This window comes from Convolutriloba macropyga, chromosome 3 (assembly GCF_964194025.1).
Source record: "Convolutriloba macropyga chromosome 3, txConMacr16.3, whole genome shotgun sequence".
In the NCBI taxonomy this organism is placed as follows: Eukaryota; Metazoa; Xenacoelomorpha; order Acoela; family Convolutidae; genus Convolutriloba; species Convolutriloba macropyga.
Genome location: NC_134470.1, coordinates 70,341,505 through 70,359,100, shown reverse-complemented (window position 1 = coordinate 70,359,100; position 17,596 = coordinate 70,341,505). Strand labels below are relative to the sequence as shown.

Genomic DNA, 17,596 nt, shown 5'->3' with positions numbered 1-17,596 from the left:
AAGTTTTTGAAATTTCGTAGAAAAATTGATGTGCGCTGTTCTGAATTTTTTACAGAGTTGTCTGAACTTTTATTGTGGTTTTCAACTGGTTAAACGTTCAAAAAATGTACTTCAAATTAACTTCCAATAAACTGTGTCAGCACTGGATCTTAGCGATATAATCGGTTTAGAAAGTTTCGGTGCTGAAATAGACAAGGTTGTGAGAGCAATATTCTCACGACGTAAATTCTTTTTTAAAACACAAACTATAATTTTACACTTGAAAAAGCAATAATTTATGTTGTTTCAGTATTTCTTACTTCTTTCATCGATAATTTTTTCTTTGCGCTAGTTTTTAATCCTTGTTCTTTTGCACGATCTTAAAATAGTTTGTTTCATTTCTTTCAAAAACCACTTTTAGCAAAAAAATTGTGAAGGCACGAAAAAAAGAAGCATTTTCATGATCAGATATCTCTCAGTCATTTTTCTAAAATTGAAGAAATCATAAGACGCTCCTGATACCATTTTAGTTTTTGATGGATCTGATATAATATAATATCCTCAATAACATAAAAAACCGCTTTTTGGAAATTAGTTTTTAATTATGTTGCTTGAACTTATCTTACTTATAAACTTGCCTCAGTAATGTAACGTAAGATAATTTATGTTATTTGAACATTTTCCTGAACGCTTTTAATGTTTGCTAATCACCTACTTTTTCTCTTCCTGGAGTTAGCCCGTCGGCAAGTTAAATAAAGTTTTCAATTTATCGGTAGCTTTATAATTTTTAGTTTTTTGCCTATGAAGTTTAGTCACATGATCAGTTATAAATAAATTCATTAAGCGCTCTGTGGGACGCTTTTAACTTCCGTATTAAACTTCGCTGTTTTCAATTTTTGTTTTAATATTGATGTAACTTAAAGTGTAATTTAAACAAAACTTTGCTCTAGCGAACCATGTTAATGTGAGCAAAAGCTGAGCAATTGAGTTTGTACCTCTTAGTTCAGCTGATAAAAGAAACCGGAAAAATATTTTTGATATTTTCGTGACTATTTTCCTAAGAAAACGCAAAATTGTGTGCTTTCTTGCATCATATCTGTTTGTAGTGCGAGAAAATGTTCATTTTACCTCTATATTGTCACCACTTGCGAAAAATTATGATGGGAGTTTAACGTAATCTTATCTTTCAAAAATAGCTGAAACTAAATTGCGTGGTAGAGAATTTTCCGATATAAGTATTACGTTTGTCAAAAAATCTTTTTTCCGTTTGGAGAGAAAATTTGTTGCGTTATCCATAAACAGCCAGAAGCTATCTATTTGGAACGATTTTAAGTACGGCTTTTTCATTGTTAGGAGCCCTGATAAAAGCTGTAACAAAACGGGAAAGGTGCAGAGCATTAATATTACTTTTTTTGCAATAAACATCGTTTTCGAGAGAAAGTTTTAGTGCAACAGGTGCAATCAACACAAAAAGTTCAATGTGCTCAAAAGAAGACTAATTATGTAGAATACTGGTAGAATTTTTAGGCTCACCAAAATAAAATATCGTAATTTGTCAATTATTTTCTCTTGTTATATGTACCCGCTGAAAATGCAATCGGAAAATTGAAAGCTGGTTTTTTTTGTTGCCACAATTCTTCAATTATAGAACTATAAAAAAAAATTAAAAAAACAACAAATTTCTTTGATTTAAGATGGTTAACATAATCAAAAAGAAAAATGTCAATTGAAAAGATATCTCTAAGAAATTCTCCAGCAAAATTCTTTGCAATTCAAGTCAGGAGGTTAAAATTTGCCTTCAAGGAACGATATTTCGTAATGACAATCTTTGATATTTTTGTATTGGCGTATATTTTTGTTGTGCAGTTGATAAACGCCTGCTAATGAAAAATTAGAAAAGAATTACAAAACATAAACGCAACTTGATTTTTTGCTCCTCAGGCAACACTTACTTGTGAAGCAAATGAAAGTAATTTTGAATGGTAAAAAATAGAAAACCCACAGTGAAAGTTAGGCCCTGATGGGTGTAAACTGATGAAATCGCAGAATTAAACATTTTTCGATTGAATAGCAAATAAATTAACAGAAACTGTTTTTTTAAAGCCATGTAAAAAAGTTAACAGGGCAATAAAAATCTATGGTTTTTTCCGTGGAACTGCAAAAGTTGTTAAGTGTAGCGCAAATTGGAAACAAATAATTCAAACGTTCTGGTTGTTATGCTCTTTTGTTTTTTATTCCATTTTTGAATACTGCTGACTTATGAAGAAAATCTCACGTTGAATTTTTGGATCAGCCAACAGCAAAACTGACAAAAAATTTGGAACAAAAACAGATTTTTTGTCTTTCTTTCTAACAAAATCATTGCATGTTAAACAACTTTTGTCTTTCTTTCAAAAACTTCTTTTATATTAACTCTTTGCACTTTACGTCATGAAATAAACTCTAACTCAACATAAAATGTATTTGTACCAATAAATTTCTAAGAAATCGTTTTTCTTTCATGAAAATTTTTTTCAATATTTGTTAAAAATCTAAAATCTACTCATTCTCAATGGCTTCAAATATTTGAACATTTAGAATAATGTATGCTTTTCGAATAAATTCGTCTTCTAAAAGATATGTCGTAATTTTTTTTATTTATAAATTTAAGGTATTGTCAAACGTTCAATCTGTTTTTGATACAATTGAGTAAGTCTGCCGAATCAATTCGAATAACGTGTTCTTAATAACTAACAAATCTTATTATAGTGTCTTATTTATGCCAGAAGAAATAGTCCAACCCATGATTTTGTTGAAAACTGTCTTTGCGCTGTTGGCTTTTGGTTGATAATTTAAATTGCAGCTAGAAAGCTGAAAATCATAATTTTAAAGGTTCACGCATAAAATTTTCCTTAGGCTAACTGAGAAAAAGGCAATTTATTTTGAGACAGGATATTAGTAGTGAGCAAGTGACAGATTCTAGAAGCGAATTCCGCAATAGACAGGAAGGCAAGCTATGAAATTTACTAGGCGCACTAATGACTGTAACGAGCTAAGATGAGCGAGATAGTTTAGTTGAAACGTTTTACTCCCAGAACAGTAGAGTCTCGGATATTCTATTTAAGGTTTAAAAATTTGCTCTGCATTGTTTGAGGGTTGGTGGAAAAAAACTACAAACTAAAAATTCAACTTGATTTTTTTCTCCTCATCGAGCAATACTACAATCTGAGTTGTGAAGCAAATGAAAGCATTTTGGAACGGTAAAGAGTAAAAATCTCACAGTGAAAACTAGGCCTTGATGGTCGTAAACTTAAAAAATTGCAAAAATAAACATTTTTTGATTGATTAGCAAATGAACTAACAAAAACTGGTTTTTTAAAGCCAGGTAAAAGAGTTAATAAGGCAATAAAAAACTATGGATTTTTCCGTGGAACTGCAAAAGCTGTTATGTGTGGCGCAAATTGGAAACAAATAATTCAAACGTTCTGGTTGTTATGCTTTTTTGTTTTATGTTCCATTTTTTAATACTGCTGACTTATGAAGACGTTCTCACGTTGAATTTTTGGATCAGCCGACAACAAAACCGACAAAAAAATTTAGAACAAAAACAGATTTTTTGTCTTTCTTTCTAACAAAATCTTTGCCTGTTGAACAACTTTTGTCTTTATTTCAAAAACTTCTTTTATATTAACTCTTTGCACTTTACGTCATGAAATAAACTCTAACTCAACATAAAATGTATTTGTACCAATAAATTTCTAAGAAATCGTTTTTCTTTCATGAAAATTTTTTTCAATATTTGTTAAAAATCTAAAATCTACTCATTCTTAATGGCTTCAAATATTTGAACATTTAGAATAATGTATGCTTTTCGGATAAATTCTTCTTCTAAAAGATAGGTCGTAATTTTTTTTATTTATAAATTTAAGGTATTGTCAAACGTTCAATCTGCTTTTGATACAATTGAGTAAGTCTGCCGAATCAATTCGAATAACGTGTTCTTAATAACTAACAAATCTTATTATAGTGTCTTATTTATGCCAAAAGAAATAGTCCAACCCATGATTTTGTTGAAAACTGTCTTTGCGCTGTTGGCTTTTGGTTGATAATTTAAATTGCAGCTAGAAAGCTGAAAACCATAATTTTAAAGGTTCACGCATAAAAATTTCCTTAGGCTAACTGAGAAAAAGGCAATTTATTTTGAGACAGGATATTAGTAGTGAGCAAGTGACAGATTCTAGAAGCGAATTTCGCATTAGACAGGAAGGCAAGCTATGAAATTTACTAGGCGCACTAATGACTGTAACGAGCTAAGGTGAGCGAGATAGTTTAGTTGAAACGTTTTACTCCCAGAACAGTAGAGTCTCGGATATTCTATTTAAGGTTTAAAAATTTGCTCTGCACTGTTTGAGGGTTGGTGGAAAAAACTACAAACTAAAAATTCAACTTGATTTTTTTCTCCTCATCGAGCAATACTACAATCTGAGTTGTGAAGCAAATGAAAGCATTTTGGAACGGTAAAGAGTAAAAATCTCACAGTGAAAACTAGGCCTTGATGGTCGTAAACTTAAAAAATTGCAAAAATAAAAAATTTTTTGATTGAATAGCAAATGAACTAACAAAAACTGGTTTTTTAAAGCCAGGTAAAAGAGTTAATAGTGCAATAAAAAACTATGGATTTTTCCGTGGAACTGCAAAAGCTGTTATGTGTGGCGCAAATTGGAAACAAATAATTCAAACGTTCTGCTTGTTATGCTTTTTTGTTTTATGTTCCATTTTTTAATACTGCTGACTTATGAAGAAGTTCTCAAGTTGAATTTTTGGATCAGCCAACAACAAAACCGACAAAAAAATTTAGAACAAAAACAGATTTTTTGTCTTTCTTTCTAACAAAATCTTTGCCTGTTGAACAACTTTTGTCTTTCTTTCAAAAACTTCTTTTATATTAACTCTTTGCACTTTACGTCAAGAAATAAACTCTAACTCAACATAAAGTGTGTTTGTACCAATAAATTTCTAAGAAATCGTTTTTCCTCCGTGAACATTTTTTTCAATATTTTTTAAAATTCTAAAATCTACTCATTCTTAATGGCTTCAAATATTTGAACATTTTGAATAATGTAAGATTTTCCAATAAATTCGTCTGATAACAGATATGTCGTAATTTTTATTAAATATAAAATTAAGGTATTCTCAAACGTTCAATCTGATTTTGATACAATTGAGTAAGTCTGCCGAATCAATTCGAATAACGTGTTCTTAATAACTAACAACTCTTATTATAGTGTCTTATTTATGCTAAAAGAAATAGTCCAACCCTTGAATTTGTTGAAAACTGTCTTTGCGCTGTTGGCTTACGGTTGATAATTTAAATTGTAGCTAGAGAGCTGAAAATCATAATTTTAAAGGTTAACGCATAAAATTTTCCTTAGGCTAACTGAGAAAAATGCAATTTATTTTGAGACAGTATATTAGTTGTGAGCAAGTGACAGATTCTAGAAGCGAATTGCGCATTAGACAGGAAGGCAAGCTATGAAATTGACTAGGCGCACTAATGACTGTAACGAGCTAAGGTGAGCGAGATAGTTTAGTTGAAACGTTTTACACCCAGAACAGTAGAGTCTCGGATATTCTATTTAAAGTTTAAGGATTTGCTCTGCACTGTTTGAGGGTTGGTGGAAAAAAACTACAAACTAAAAATTCAACTTGATTTTTTTCTCCTCATCGAGCAATACTACAATCTGAGTTGTGAAGCAAATGAAAGCATTTTGGAACGGTAAAGAGTAAAAATCTCACAGTGAAAACTAGGCCTTGATGGGCGTAAACTGATAAAATTGCAAAAATAAACATTTTTTGATTGATTGGCAAATAAACTAACAAAAACTGGTTTTTTCTAAGCCAGTTAAAAGAGTTAATAGGGCAATAAAAATCATGGTTTTTTGGAACTGCAAAAGCTTTTATTTGTCTCACAAAATGGAAACAATTAAATCAAACATTGTTCTGGTTGTTATGCGCTTTTGTCTTTAGTTCCATTTTTATACTGCTGACGTTGAATTTTGTGATCAGTGGATCAATTATGCTCAAAATTATCATTCAAGTCTAGCGAAACTGACAAATAAATTTAGAAAACTTGATTTTGGTCTTTTTTCTAACAAAAAATATCTGCCTGTTAAAAGACTTTTGTCTTTTTTTGAAATACATATTTTATTAACTATTTGCACTTTACTTCATGAAATAATCTCTGACTCAACCGAAACAAGAAATTCTTCCAATAAATATCTAGGAAATCACTTTTTTCTCTATGAACCATTTTTCATCATTTTATATAAATTTCTAAATTCTAAAATCTACTCATTTTTATCGGCCCCAGAAATCTGTATATATTCAATAATGTTAATTTTTCCTATGAACTTCTGTTTCTAAGAAATAGGTCGTGTTTTTTTCTAATTATACTTATAAGATATGGTCGATCGTTCAAACTGCTTGGTGACAAATGAGTCTACCACAAAAACCATTAGAATTGCAAGATAGGGCAATTTTTTATATAGGCAGCTATCGGGCACTATCATTTCCCGAGTCTTACAATATATACGCTTTATTTCGTTGTCTGCCGTGTCAATTGGGATAGCGTGTATTTAAAAACTAATTAACCTTGTTATAGTGTTTTATTTACGCCAAAAGCCTCAGTCCCACCCATGGTTTTGCTGAAAACTGTCTCTGCGCAGTTTTAATACTGTTGGTAATGTAAAATTGTATCTAACGAGCTGAAACCATAACATTGAAAGTTTTTTGCAAGCGTAAAATAATTGTTTTTGCCTAAATAAGAAATAGGCAATCTAATTTGAGACGGGATAATAGCTGCGAGAAAAAACAAATTCTAGAAATGAATTACCCATTAGACAGAAAAGCAAGCGATAAAATTGACTAGACGCACTATTGACTGTAACGAGCTAAGGTGAGCGAGATAGTTTAGTTGAAATGTTTTAATAATAATGTAGAGTCTCGGATTTTCTATTGAAGGTTTATTTATTTTCCCTGCTCTGTATGGGGGTAGTTGAAGTTCTAACAAACGCTGCTGTCATTTGTACTGTTATAATATTGAGTGGAATCATGAAAAATGTGATCATTGAATTCTTGTTGTGAAAAGAGTTTTGTCATCACATCAAAGTTGCTGCAAAGAAACAAACCACCTCCTTCTATGACTTGTGTCAATTCACTAATTGTACTTTAAATCGCATGACAACTAAACAGAGCCAAGAAGGAGTCATTTCTAATTGACTGTTGTTCATAAATCGAGAGTAGCTAATTAAAAAAATTAATGCGTTTTAGAATTTCACCTGAAAATGCGTTCTGTTTTTAATTGTAACTTGCTTCAGTTGGCGCATACCTCCTTAAAATGCAGCAGCAGTCGCTATTAGCTACAATCTATTCTAACATAGGTTTGCATTTTGGTCAAACCTAAAAATTATTACAAGTTCGGTTTCCAAAGTATTCCACCCCGCTTTTGCGAAACCAATATACTGTTACCTTGTAGGAGCCCCCAGCGCACCAAGTGACCCCAAAGTTTGGTGTATATAAGCATTGGTATTAACAGTTTTAAAAAGTTGATAGATATTAACACTTATAAGGGGAGAATTCGATAATTTTGAAGTAAAATCTTGCACTCTGTCGTGAACTCGTGTCTGATCAGGCTGAAACCAAACCCTACTGCGAACCGACTGATGCAAACAAAGACCCAGATATTCATAATGGTATAGAACTAAAAGCATATGTGGAGTTGTCGGCCATCTTGACATTAAATAGGCACGTATTGGCATTCTAAAAGCCACGCTACTAAGATCTGAGTGATCTTGGCTTTGAACGAACTAACCAATGGGAAAAGAGAAGCATTAATAGTTAGCTAGTATGATGATTTTTTTGTTTGCGCAATTAATATGTTTCCTCGGTTTACTATAAAAGCATTTTACGTTGAATGCGCAGCGCAGACGTTTTCAATCGTCTGCAAGTTACTTAGGGATTGTTTGGCATATTTTGTCAACATTGTTGAAGAGTGGCTCTGTTTATTGTTTTTAGGCGTCGTTAAATTGTTTTGCCTCAGCGATTGAGCGCGAAGCTCCGAATAGGCGCTGTAAGCTGAAGTTAGTGGATTTTGACAGAGTTTGCCTGAAGATTAAGCGAGAAGCTCCGAACAGTCTTTGTTATTTAATGGGATTATTGATCAGAGACTGCTGTTGCAAGTGAGTGAGACTCTGAAACTTGCGTCTTTAAGTAAAGCTAGAAGTTCATTATATTCTTTTTCAGACTTTAAGATGTATAATATAATGTTTGTTTTCAAGACATTTTCAACTATTTAAGTTGAAAATAGCTTAGTTAGCAATTGGTCCAAGCTTATCGGTGCTTGGGTTTGACTAATTAAAAACAATAGTTATTTTGTTTTGTGACAAATGTGCTTGTTATCCGCCGCCTAGTTATCAGTTTGCTTTTTAGTTATTGCTATTAAGTTATAGTTAAAGTGTTTTTTACCGTCAACACTTGCCTACAGCCAAGAGAACAGTACAGGAATTATTTTGTAAAGAAGAATTCAAACCACCTATCTAAGTCTTTCGGAATTGCTACATCTGGGCGCTATTGTTTTCCCGTGACAGTCTGTCTAATCGAGATTGAGATTCTTACAGGTAAAAGAAACTATATTTGCTTTTGTTTCGAGTAGACCCATATTTGGTTATCATTGTCGAATTGTCATTTAGGTGAAATGTTGGTTGTTAAAAACTCTGTTGCATAAATTTTAACTAATATTTTTCCACGGTACTATTGGCAGATTAGCCTGGCTGATTACATATCAACGTCAACTTTACAGCTTCTCTTTGGTCCTTAAAGCTAGGATTTATCTTTTTCTCCAGAAGAAAAGTGTAATAAATTTTTCTCTTTACCTGTAGACAACTTAGGTTCATGCTTTTATCTAATGCACAAGTGGACTCATTCCTCCTGAACAAAGTTAATTGTGTTACTTTCATGCTTTTGTATGTAAAAACTTGTTAACAAACGAAACTTGCTAAAATGTCAAACTAGCGGCAAAAACATATTTCAAAAATTCAAGTCAAAATAGATACGAAGATTAAAATTGGCGACTGGAAGATCTCAGCGCAATTTCGTAAAATTGGATGAACGCCAGCACTTCTAGACACCAAATTAAATTAATACAATAAACAATCAAAATTATCAGTTGAGCGGTGCCAAATTATAGAAAACAAAATAATAAGCTATTCCCTTTTTTTATAAAAACTGCCACAATATTTCATGAAAATGTTGATTTCATCTATGATTAAAATCTCTTGCGTAAAGACAAGTTAATTCGAGGAAAATGGTTTTTAGAAAAGGTAGAATATTTGAATTAATCAAGTTTCATAGCTTTCATTAATGAATTTAAACCTTAAACTTAGCAACCCACTCAATTAACATACGCTTCGGTTAATGTGACAGTTGTATCTCAAGCGTCTCTTCTAACATTGTATCATTAGTCTTGTACCAAATTGTATAATCTTACAAGATTCTTGCAAGGTTCTTACAAGATCTTACAAGATAGGCGTTAAATGCAAGACTCTTACAAGATAGGCATGTAATCTTGTAAGAGTCTTACAAGATAGGCTATTTCTCTTGCAAGAATCTTACAAGATAGGCGTTTTCCCTTGCAAGATTCTTGCAAGATAGGTGTTTTCTCTTGCAAGATTCTTGCAAGATAGTCTTTTTTAATCGCCGGGCTCATATTGTAGCATGCTCATATTATTTGTTTTTACATTAAGATCTCGCTTTTCATTGCTTTTTAATCCAAAAGAGAGGTTTCAATATCCATTTTTTTGTTGAAAACTTGTTGCCAATTTGGTTAACTGAGGTATGATAAATTTGTGTAAAATAAATTGTCGTTGTTTGCTTTGTTTGTTTTGAGTTTTGTAATTTTTTAACTTTGAATGGGTTGATGTTGAAATTTATTTTTAGTGTGGTGGACTTGCTGTACAACGTGTTCAACAACATCAGCAACCTATTGTTCGACAGACTTCGCACTCCGGAACAGTTGCAGATCCTGTTCGCTTTCAGCTGTGGCTCCTTCTCCTTTTCCCTAGTCGCCTCCTTCCTCCTCATCTCAACTATCTCCATCAACAGGTGGTTCGCCATCTGCAGACCCCTCACGTACATGACGTCATTCTCAAAGACTAAGTGAGTGTTCTAGACTGAAAACCGCGCTCAGCTAATTTAAAGCATTATCTTTGCGACTTTGCAAATTTCCTTTTGATTAGCTCATTTTGCAAACTTGTAATCAAATTCCTGTTCAAATAATGCTTGATTTGAGCAATTTAGCACACACGTTATGTTAAGACGCACGAGAAATGAAAGTGATTGAACTGAAAATCAAATAAAAAAGGTTTACTGGAAAATATTTGATAATTTTGGGCATATTTTTTGAGAATCGGAAATGTCTCAAATGTTGGTGATTTACTCTTCGTGATCAGGGGGACAGTCAAAGCAATTCTTTTATTGTATTTCATTCTGGGAACTATAACTTTGCTGAATTTGGAAAATGTTTGATTATGTTTTATCGGAAATCGTGCGTAATTCTGAGCAATGTGTGTACAGTTTAGTATGCATGAGGCGTATTGTTGATATCGTGAAAAATAATAACTAACTGTCATAATTAAGACAATTAAGACAATTAGGATTGCTGAAGTTTGGATTGCTGAACAATTAGGATTGCATAGTTTCGTGTCTGTCAAATGCGAAAAAAATCATAAAACCATTTAACTTAGATGCATATCCTCAGGGGTATATTTCACTAGGTTCGCAAATCAGTTATAACTAATGCTAGGTCTTTGTATGAGAGTAATTTCTGTATGATTTTAGAAAAAAGTATTTTGGAAATCAGAAATTTATTCTAACTGCTTTTATTCATTTCTACCTTTCATGTGTTATATTTTGAGACTTATTTTCATAGCAGCTTTAAGTTCAACTTCACACGGATTCATTGATTTGATTGAAAAATAATGTTGTGACCTGAAGTAAAAAGAGGAAATAAGTAAACTAAATTTGGAAAACTTTCAATAATACTTAGATGTTTTAGCCTTTTTCGATGTTTAAGTGACTTAATAACTGTTTCCCAACACAAGTAGAAATGATAGAATATTGAGGTTGATCGTGTTTTGTTCATGTTAATGCAGATGCAAATCTGCTGAATGCAAAAAAAGTTTGCATTGCATGCTGCAAAAATATAATATGACGCAAGATTCTTTGAAAACAAACTTATGAAATAATTGATCAAGATATAATTTTTCAATAATTCATTTTTTAAGACAAAAAACAACTATAATTGACATTGCATCAGAAGATCTTATTAGAAGTTTTTGAACTCAGAGGACTAAGGATACCTTTCCATTCTGAAAATCATAGCAATAGAAAACATGACGACACGCAAAGCTAGTATTGAATCAATTTTTTAACCCGTTACACAACCGTTTTGTATCTAGAGTTAACTTAAGTAATACATTTTTTATTGAATGCAATACTTATTTTATATCCAAAGCATCAATTTACATTGAAACAGTCAGTTTAACTTTTTCTAACTTACTGACCATCCGCAGGCGAACCCAGAAATGTTGAAGAACTTAGTGAGTTTGTTGAATTGTTAATGAATTTAAGATCAATGTTTGATGGTTTAAAAAGTCCGAAAAATTTGAACCCAATTCAGCCTTAACTTTCCAGAAACTAACAAAGTTATATTCTTTTCTGTTGATCTAAAATTTCCTGGAGCCAAAAATTATATAAGATTTGAGAGCAAGAGACTTTAAAATAACAACCAGAAACTTTTGGGATAAAACTTAATGAAAACAGCGCATAATACGTCCAAGATTATTTTCCAGTCTTTTTGCAGTCTTTTTGTTTTTTTAGTCCCGTTTTGTAACTTGAGGAACTACTCTGCCTTTATAATTTTGTAATTTATCGTTTTGGATGGCATTCCTGTCTGGCATTTATGGCATCATGTTAAATCTTCTGTCCTCTAAGATTTCGCATCAAACAGAAATTACAAGAATTAGATTTACAAAAGCATGGGAGACATAATTGTTCGGCTATTTTCTCCCATTTTGGAGTCGTTACTTTTTTCACAAACTTGTTGCTTTCTGAAATACCTTAAAAGGAAACGTATTTTTTATTTTAATTTTGTCAGCTTTATTGCTCATATCTTTTATTTAAAAAAAACTACCCTTAAATGACTAATTTTCAAAAATAAAAACAAGACCTCTCAGTAACACATAACGAATCATTTTCTAATCTCTTGGTCATTCAGTTTGCAAATTTGAATTACTTTGCTGCGGTTCTAAATCAGGATGATTTTTAATTTTTTTTATGGGGCAGTATCTTGGGTATCTCAGCTCAAATTTTTAGAATTATTTTTTATCTTTGTTTAGAAAAGTCAATTAGTTATCTGTTCCGAATGACGCACCTTCCTCTAAATCTTGTTTTTTGGAAAATTGTGGAGACAAAATTTGCACAACTATTGACTTTTCCATTTGTTTAGAAAGATGCATATTTCTACAACTGCATTTGTTGATGACTCTTAAAACTATCACGTCTTCGCCAAAAAGAAATTAGGTTTTCGCGTGCTTGCTGGATTAAAATTTTTAAATTGCTGCTTATATTCGTTTTTGTTACATGTGGCGGCTGAGATTACTAACACAATAACCAAATTGAATAGCGCTTCAAGGCCATTTCAAGCATTAAAGCTAGAATAGCATGAAGAGCAAAACTTTATGCTACATTCTATTGAAGTCATAGGGATTTGTTCATTTTGTTCAAACTTTATATTTAGCAACTATTATTAGTACGCAATCTTCATACATGAAATAAAACTGAAGCTCAAACGCGAACTGCGCTGTTATTGCCACGTATTCAAGTGTTCACAATCACATAAATTTAGCTCACACGGAGTAAGAGATACCAAACTTGGTAAGCCAGATTCGATGAATTTTTTGATTTTCCTACCAATTCAGAGAGTTTAGGGCACCGTATAAGGTATCGCGAACCCCAAACTCAGTGTATTTAGCGAATCTTACAACATAGTAAACTACAATCAATCAGAGATGCAAATTTCGATATGTACGGCAGTATAAATAGAGCTTGAATAACTACAAAAAATCAGTTGAAATTAGCAATTTTGGTTATATTAAACTGACATACAGTGCGTATTGAAGCACACTTTCTTTAGCGGTAAATTACTTGTTATCGTGTCTTGTTTCTGTAGATCATATTATTGATTGTACAGTTTTAACTTTACTTTGACTTGTTGAAAAGAGAAATAACTTTGATATTCTCAAAACTTTGTTTCTGGAAAAAAAATTTCCGAAGTAAGAGAAATTTTGGGCAAATCATAAAATCAGTTTGTCTTAGTGGCTTTAACGAAGCCTAGCATAGTTCAATAATTGCGTTATTGAGCAATTGAGTGCGCTGAAAAACACAGAGTAAAATAATTCTTACATTTGTTAACTTTGATTATCGTAAAAAAAGTCTCGAAAAATATTATCAAATCGGAGATAGAAATAAGTTACCCTAACCAGTAGCTAGGGCAGTTATCTAGAACTAGACATAGGAGATGTTGCAATTTCAAATTATAAGTTGAGTTGTTAATCAAAAAACTCAAGCAAAATTTGATTGTTTCAATTCGAATTATTTTGTTATTCTGAGAGAAACAAGTTTATTATACAGCAAAGCTGAGTGATTAGTTTTTGAGGCTAATCGAGTAACAAGTAATGCAACGGTAATCTACAGAATAGCGGATAATACATTTCACAAAAGTTCACTGCAAAAGCACAATATCCGGACAGATTTGAAACGCTGAATCGAACTGGGCCATGTAAAGTTTTCTTTGACTTCCTAGATAGGAGAGTAGCCGTTACATTTGGTTGGCCGACCGGGACAGTGGAAGGTAAACTGCTGTCCAATTTGATGGAGAGAGTGCCGAAGGCACCCCAAAAAAACAGAATCAAACAAATCAGCAGCGCAATGCCAGTGAGGCAGAGCGAAAGGTGCGTGTGCAATTCACAAAAAACGTTGAAGAATTGACGTCACTTAAAAGGAATCAGCAAAGCCAAAGCAAACAGAAACCAGGCAGTCCGAGCGCAGCCCGCAGAGAGGAGTTTCAATCAACAGCTTGTGCCCTATCAAGCTAATTTCGTTGAAGAACATCAGAAAGAGGCAAGGAAGTGCAAGGCAAGTTTGGACTATCTTTGGCTTGCATATATGAGCAAAGGCACGCAACCAGCAAAGAATGCGGAGCAAAGCAACGAAACCCAAGCAGTGAACGGCAGCGAGAGTAACAACAACTTTCCAATGCACAACCCAGTTGCTCAAGCAGTGCAAAATGGAGCAACAGCAAGCGGCCAAGAGACGGAGAATGTTTCGAAAACATCTAGAGTGCTAACTCTAACTTTGCGGGAAAATCTATTCCAAGTCAATGAGCGGGAAATTGTAAACGAATCTAAATAATTTTCCGAACGTAATGTGAGCTAAGGCAATTTCGGTTGCAAGCGGTTTCAAAAATATTTCTGAGCGTACTATGAGTGTAACAATTTTTTTGAGAACAGGAAAATCAGATCTGAGGTCACTTCGTTATGAGACGATCTAAGCAGAAGTTTTTTCTGGGACTGTCTGACCAGAGGTCATTTTGGTCTGCATCTTGACCTGAGACGTCAAGCTCTCTCTAAAACGATTTTTCTGTGTGTCTGTCGATCAGCAGTGTTAACTAATTTCCGAACCTCCCTATTCTAAAATTTCTACATGAATATTCTTATTTGGGGGATTTTCATGAAAGGGCCCCATTTTGAATATTTCCCCCTTTTTACCGTCTGCATAGGGTGCAGAATGTGATGCTGGGGGTGTTTGGGGTGTCGGTGATGCAGGGTGGGGTGTCCTTCTGCTACGCGTTTATCCCTGCAGAGAGGAAGACAGTGAGGAGGGTGATAGATGTACAGAACTATATGTTCCTCAACCTCCTCGTCATCACTGCCCTCGCCATCATGCTCTACTCTTACTTCCACATCATTAAGACATTCAAACGTCAGAACGAGAAATTACGCAAGCCACAGGTAACAAGTTCCCGATCTATTCTGTCCCCCACCCCCTTCTTTGCCCCCAAATTACAAATTTTGTGTTGCTATTTAAGTAAAATAGCACGTGCGCCTGGAGGCGTAAAAGTTAAATGCCCACTAAACTTGGGGGGTGGGTATCTCTGAATTAAACTGGGACATTAAACTCCTCGGAACATTTTCCTGCTGTAAATATTTTTTTGTTGTCATTAATCTGTGTGGAGATATAATGCGCATTTTCTTACAAATAATGGTTTATATAGCCTGTTAAGAGATCGCTATTACAGATTTTATAAACAATTCTGAGCGCATAAAAATCATTTACAGCTAATGTAGGGGGTGGGAGGTGTGACATTTTTCTTTGAACTTATGAATTATATGCCCCGTAAAGACCATCAACAACTGCTGTTTTTACACTCTCATAGTATTTTGAATTTATTATATATAATCGGACTTAATAAGCTATAAACATTTTCTTCATTTCTCCATTTTTCTTCACTGACCTATAATAGCAAAGTTTTGGTTCACATAGGCAGGAAGATCAATTCCGAGTTATTTATAAAAAACCAACATTTGGTATAAAAAAACGATAAGGGATAAGAGAAAAATAACAGTTTTTGGAGGAGGTTTATCTGAATCAGTTTTTTCTGAAAATTTTTGGTTAAAATCAGTTGAACGTATTGCAATTAGTCTTTTTCATAACGCGGGCCTGTTCTCCAAAAAAATCGACTTTTTTGTCAGCTGGCGAAAACAAGGTTTTAAAACCTGAAATCATTTAGCAGACATAGATTCTATGGATTGTGATTTGGATTTTCTAAAATTCAATGAAATTCTTACAAGAGAAATACAACGAAAGTGCGGTGTTATTAAAACTAAGCACAAAAACAAGATTTCTATCAAAACATTTTAACATCAAAGGCAAGAAAGAGCTCAAAAAAACTTTTTCAACACCATTAGAAATTTGAAAAGAGAAAAAGAAAAAGAACACAGCAAATTATCTCTTCAAGAAACAGGAGAATTGAATAGATTTCTACAACGACTGGTAGGACTCTAGCCGACAAACTAATCTTTTTTGGACATATTTTAACATGTGACGACATTTAAATAGCATGTTTTTAAACGCAACTGATCAAAAAGATTTCCATAACAACTGACTTTTGGAAAAAATAAAAGCATCACACTGACTACGATCGACCTAATAATTTGGTACCTTAAAAAATCGAGTATGCTATAGTTCCGACAGTTACGTTAAAATTCTAGTTTACAATTGCTTTGCTAACAGATTTTTATCAAAGTTCTTAAAGTGAGCTATTTTCCTGCCAATTCATAAAGGCGGAAGTTTTGATGACCTATGAGCCTGTTACCAGCATTAGCTAAAGTTCTAGAAAAAATAATCCACATACGTATGACATCCTTTCTGAAACGTTTGACGTACTAAATAAAATTCAATTTCGTTTTCGGCAAAGAAAAAGAACTCTTGGAGCACTCGTTATTTTTTTGAAATCAAAGAGGGTTGGGAAAGCAATACCAAAGAGACAACGGAATTGTTCATAGATTTTCAGAGCAAGCGTTTGGCACTGTAATCACAGAATATTACTAGAAAACGTGTAATTTGTTGGAATGATAATTCACATGCAAGAACTTTTGAAATCTTATTTGACTGACCGGCTGCCATGCTTAAAATTCTCATATCTTGTCATTTGGTTCTATTATGTGGTCTCTTTAGCGTTCAAGCATATAAAATGATGTCATTAAAGTCTCACACAAAACATTAATAGCGAAAGAAATGCTAATCTGAGAAGGTGATTCATCGCAATGAAATTCCTAGCCAGCAAAATTTTTCGCTTATGCCATCTGAGATGCAACCTACAAAATATTTCCGTAGTGTCGGATCTGATCAATGCTTAACAAATTCTTAAGAAGCATCCTGTTAGATAATACTCTGTCGTAAATTTTCGCGAATAATTTGTGATGAATACGGCGTGAAAACATTTTTCAGTTTTTTTTTACCTTTTTCATACAATCTGTTTCCTTTCTTTCTTCTGTGACTTTAATTAGATAATAATGATCTCGTAATCAAACAGATTGCGCCTATGGGTATATATATTTTTTGCTAATTCATGCATAATTGTTATTCTGATTACCGTATCGCTCTCTAATCAATTTTCAAATGCATCAAAAACAATAGCAAATTGTATCTTTTGAAATCATTTTATATTCGATTTTTTATATTCCATATAAGGGTGAAAAATCTGGTCATGTGTTTTGCGTTGTTTTGTTGCTTTGTCCTAATTGATTTTTTAACTTTTACGTTTGTGAAAGGTCGAAATAACTCCGGCTGTTTCAAAAACTGGCTGTTTCAACCGAAATTTCATTCACTTTAAGGTTTCATTATACTGGCCAAAAATTGAATGTTTAGTTGGAGATTAAAAAATAACTGGAGCTGATTTTTTTTCGAAATTCCTAAGATGTTACAAATGTGATTCAGATTAAACATTCACCATGTTTTTTAA

At 32.9% G+C, this 17,596-nt stretch overlaps 1 protein-coding gene across 5 annotated transcripts in view; it reads left to right on the top strand.

Moving 5' to 3' along the window:
• LOC142336418 (uncharacterized) overlaps positions 1-17,596 on the top strand; it is a 132,384-nt gene that overhangs the window by 111,195 nt on the left and 3,593 nt on the right. For all 5 annotated transcript variants that reach the window (XM_075385243.1, XM_075385247.1, XM_075385242.1 and 2 more), the window contains 2 exons: positions 9,952-10,170; positions 14,852-15,083. In XM_075385243.1, coding sequence (XP_075241358.1) covers positions 9,952-10,170; positions 14,852-15,083 — 451 coding nt within the window. The remainder of the gene's footprint in view (positions 1-9,951; positions 10,171-14,851; positions 15,084-17,596) is intronic.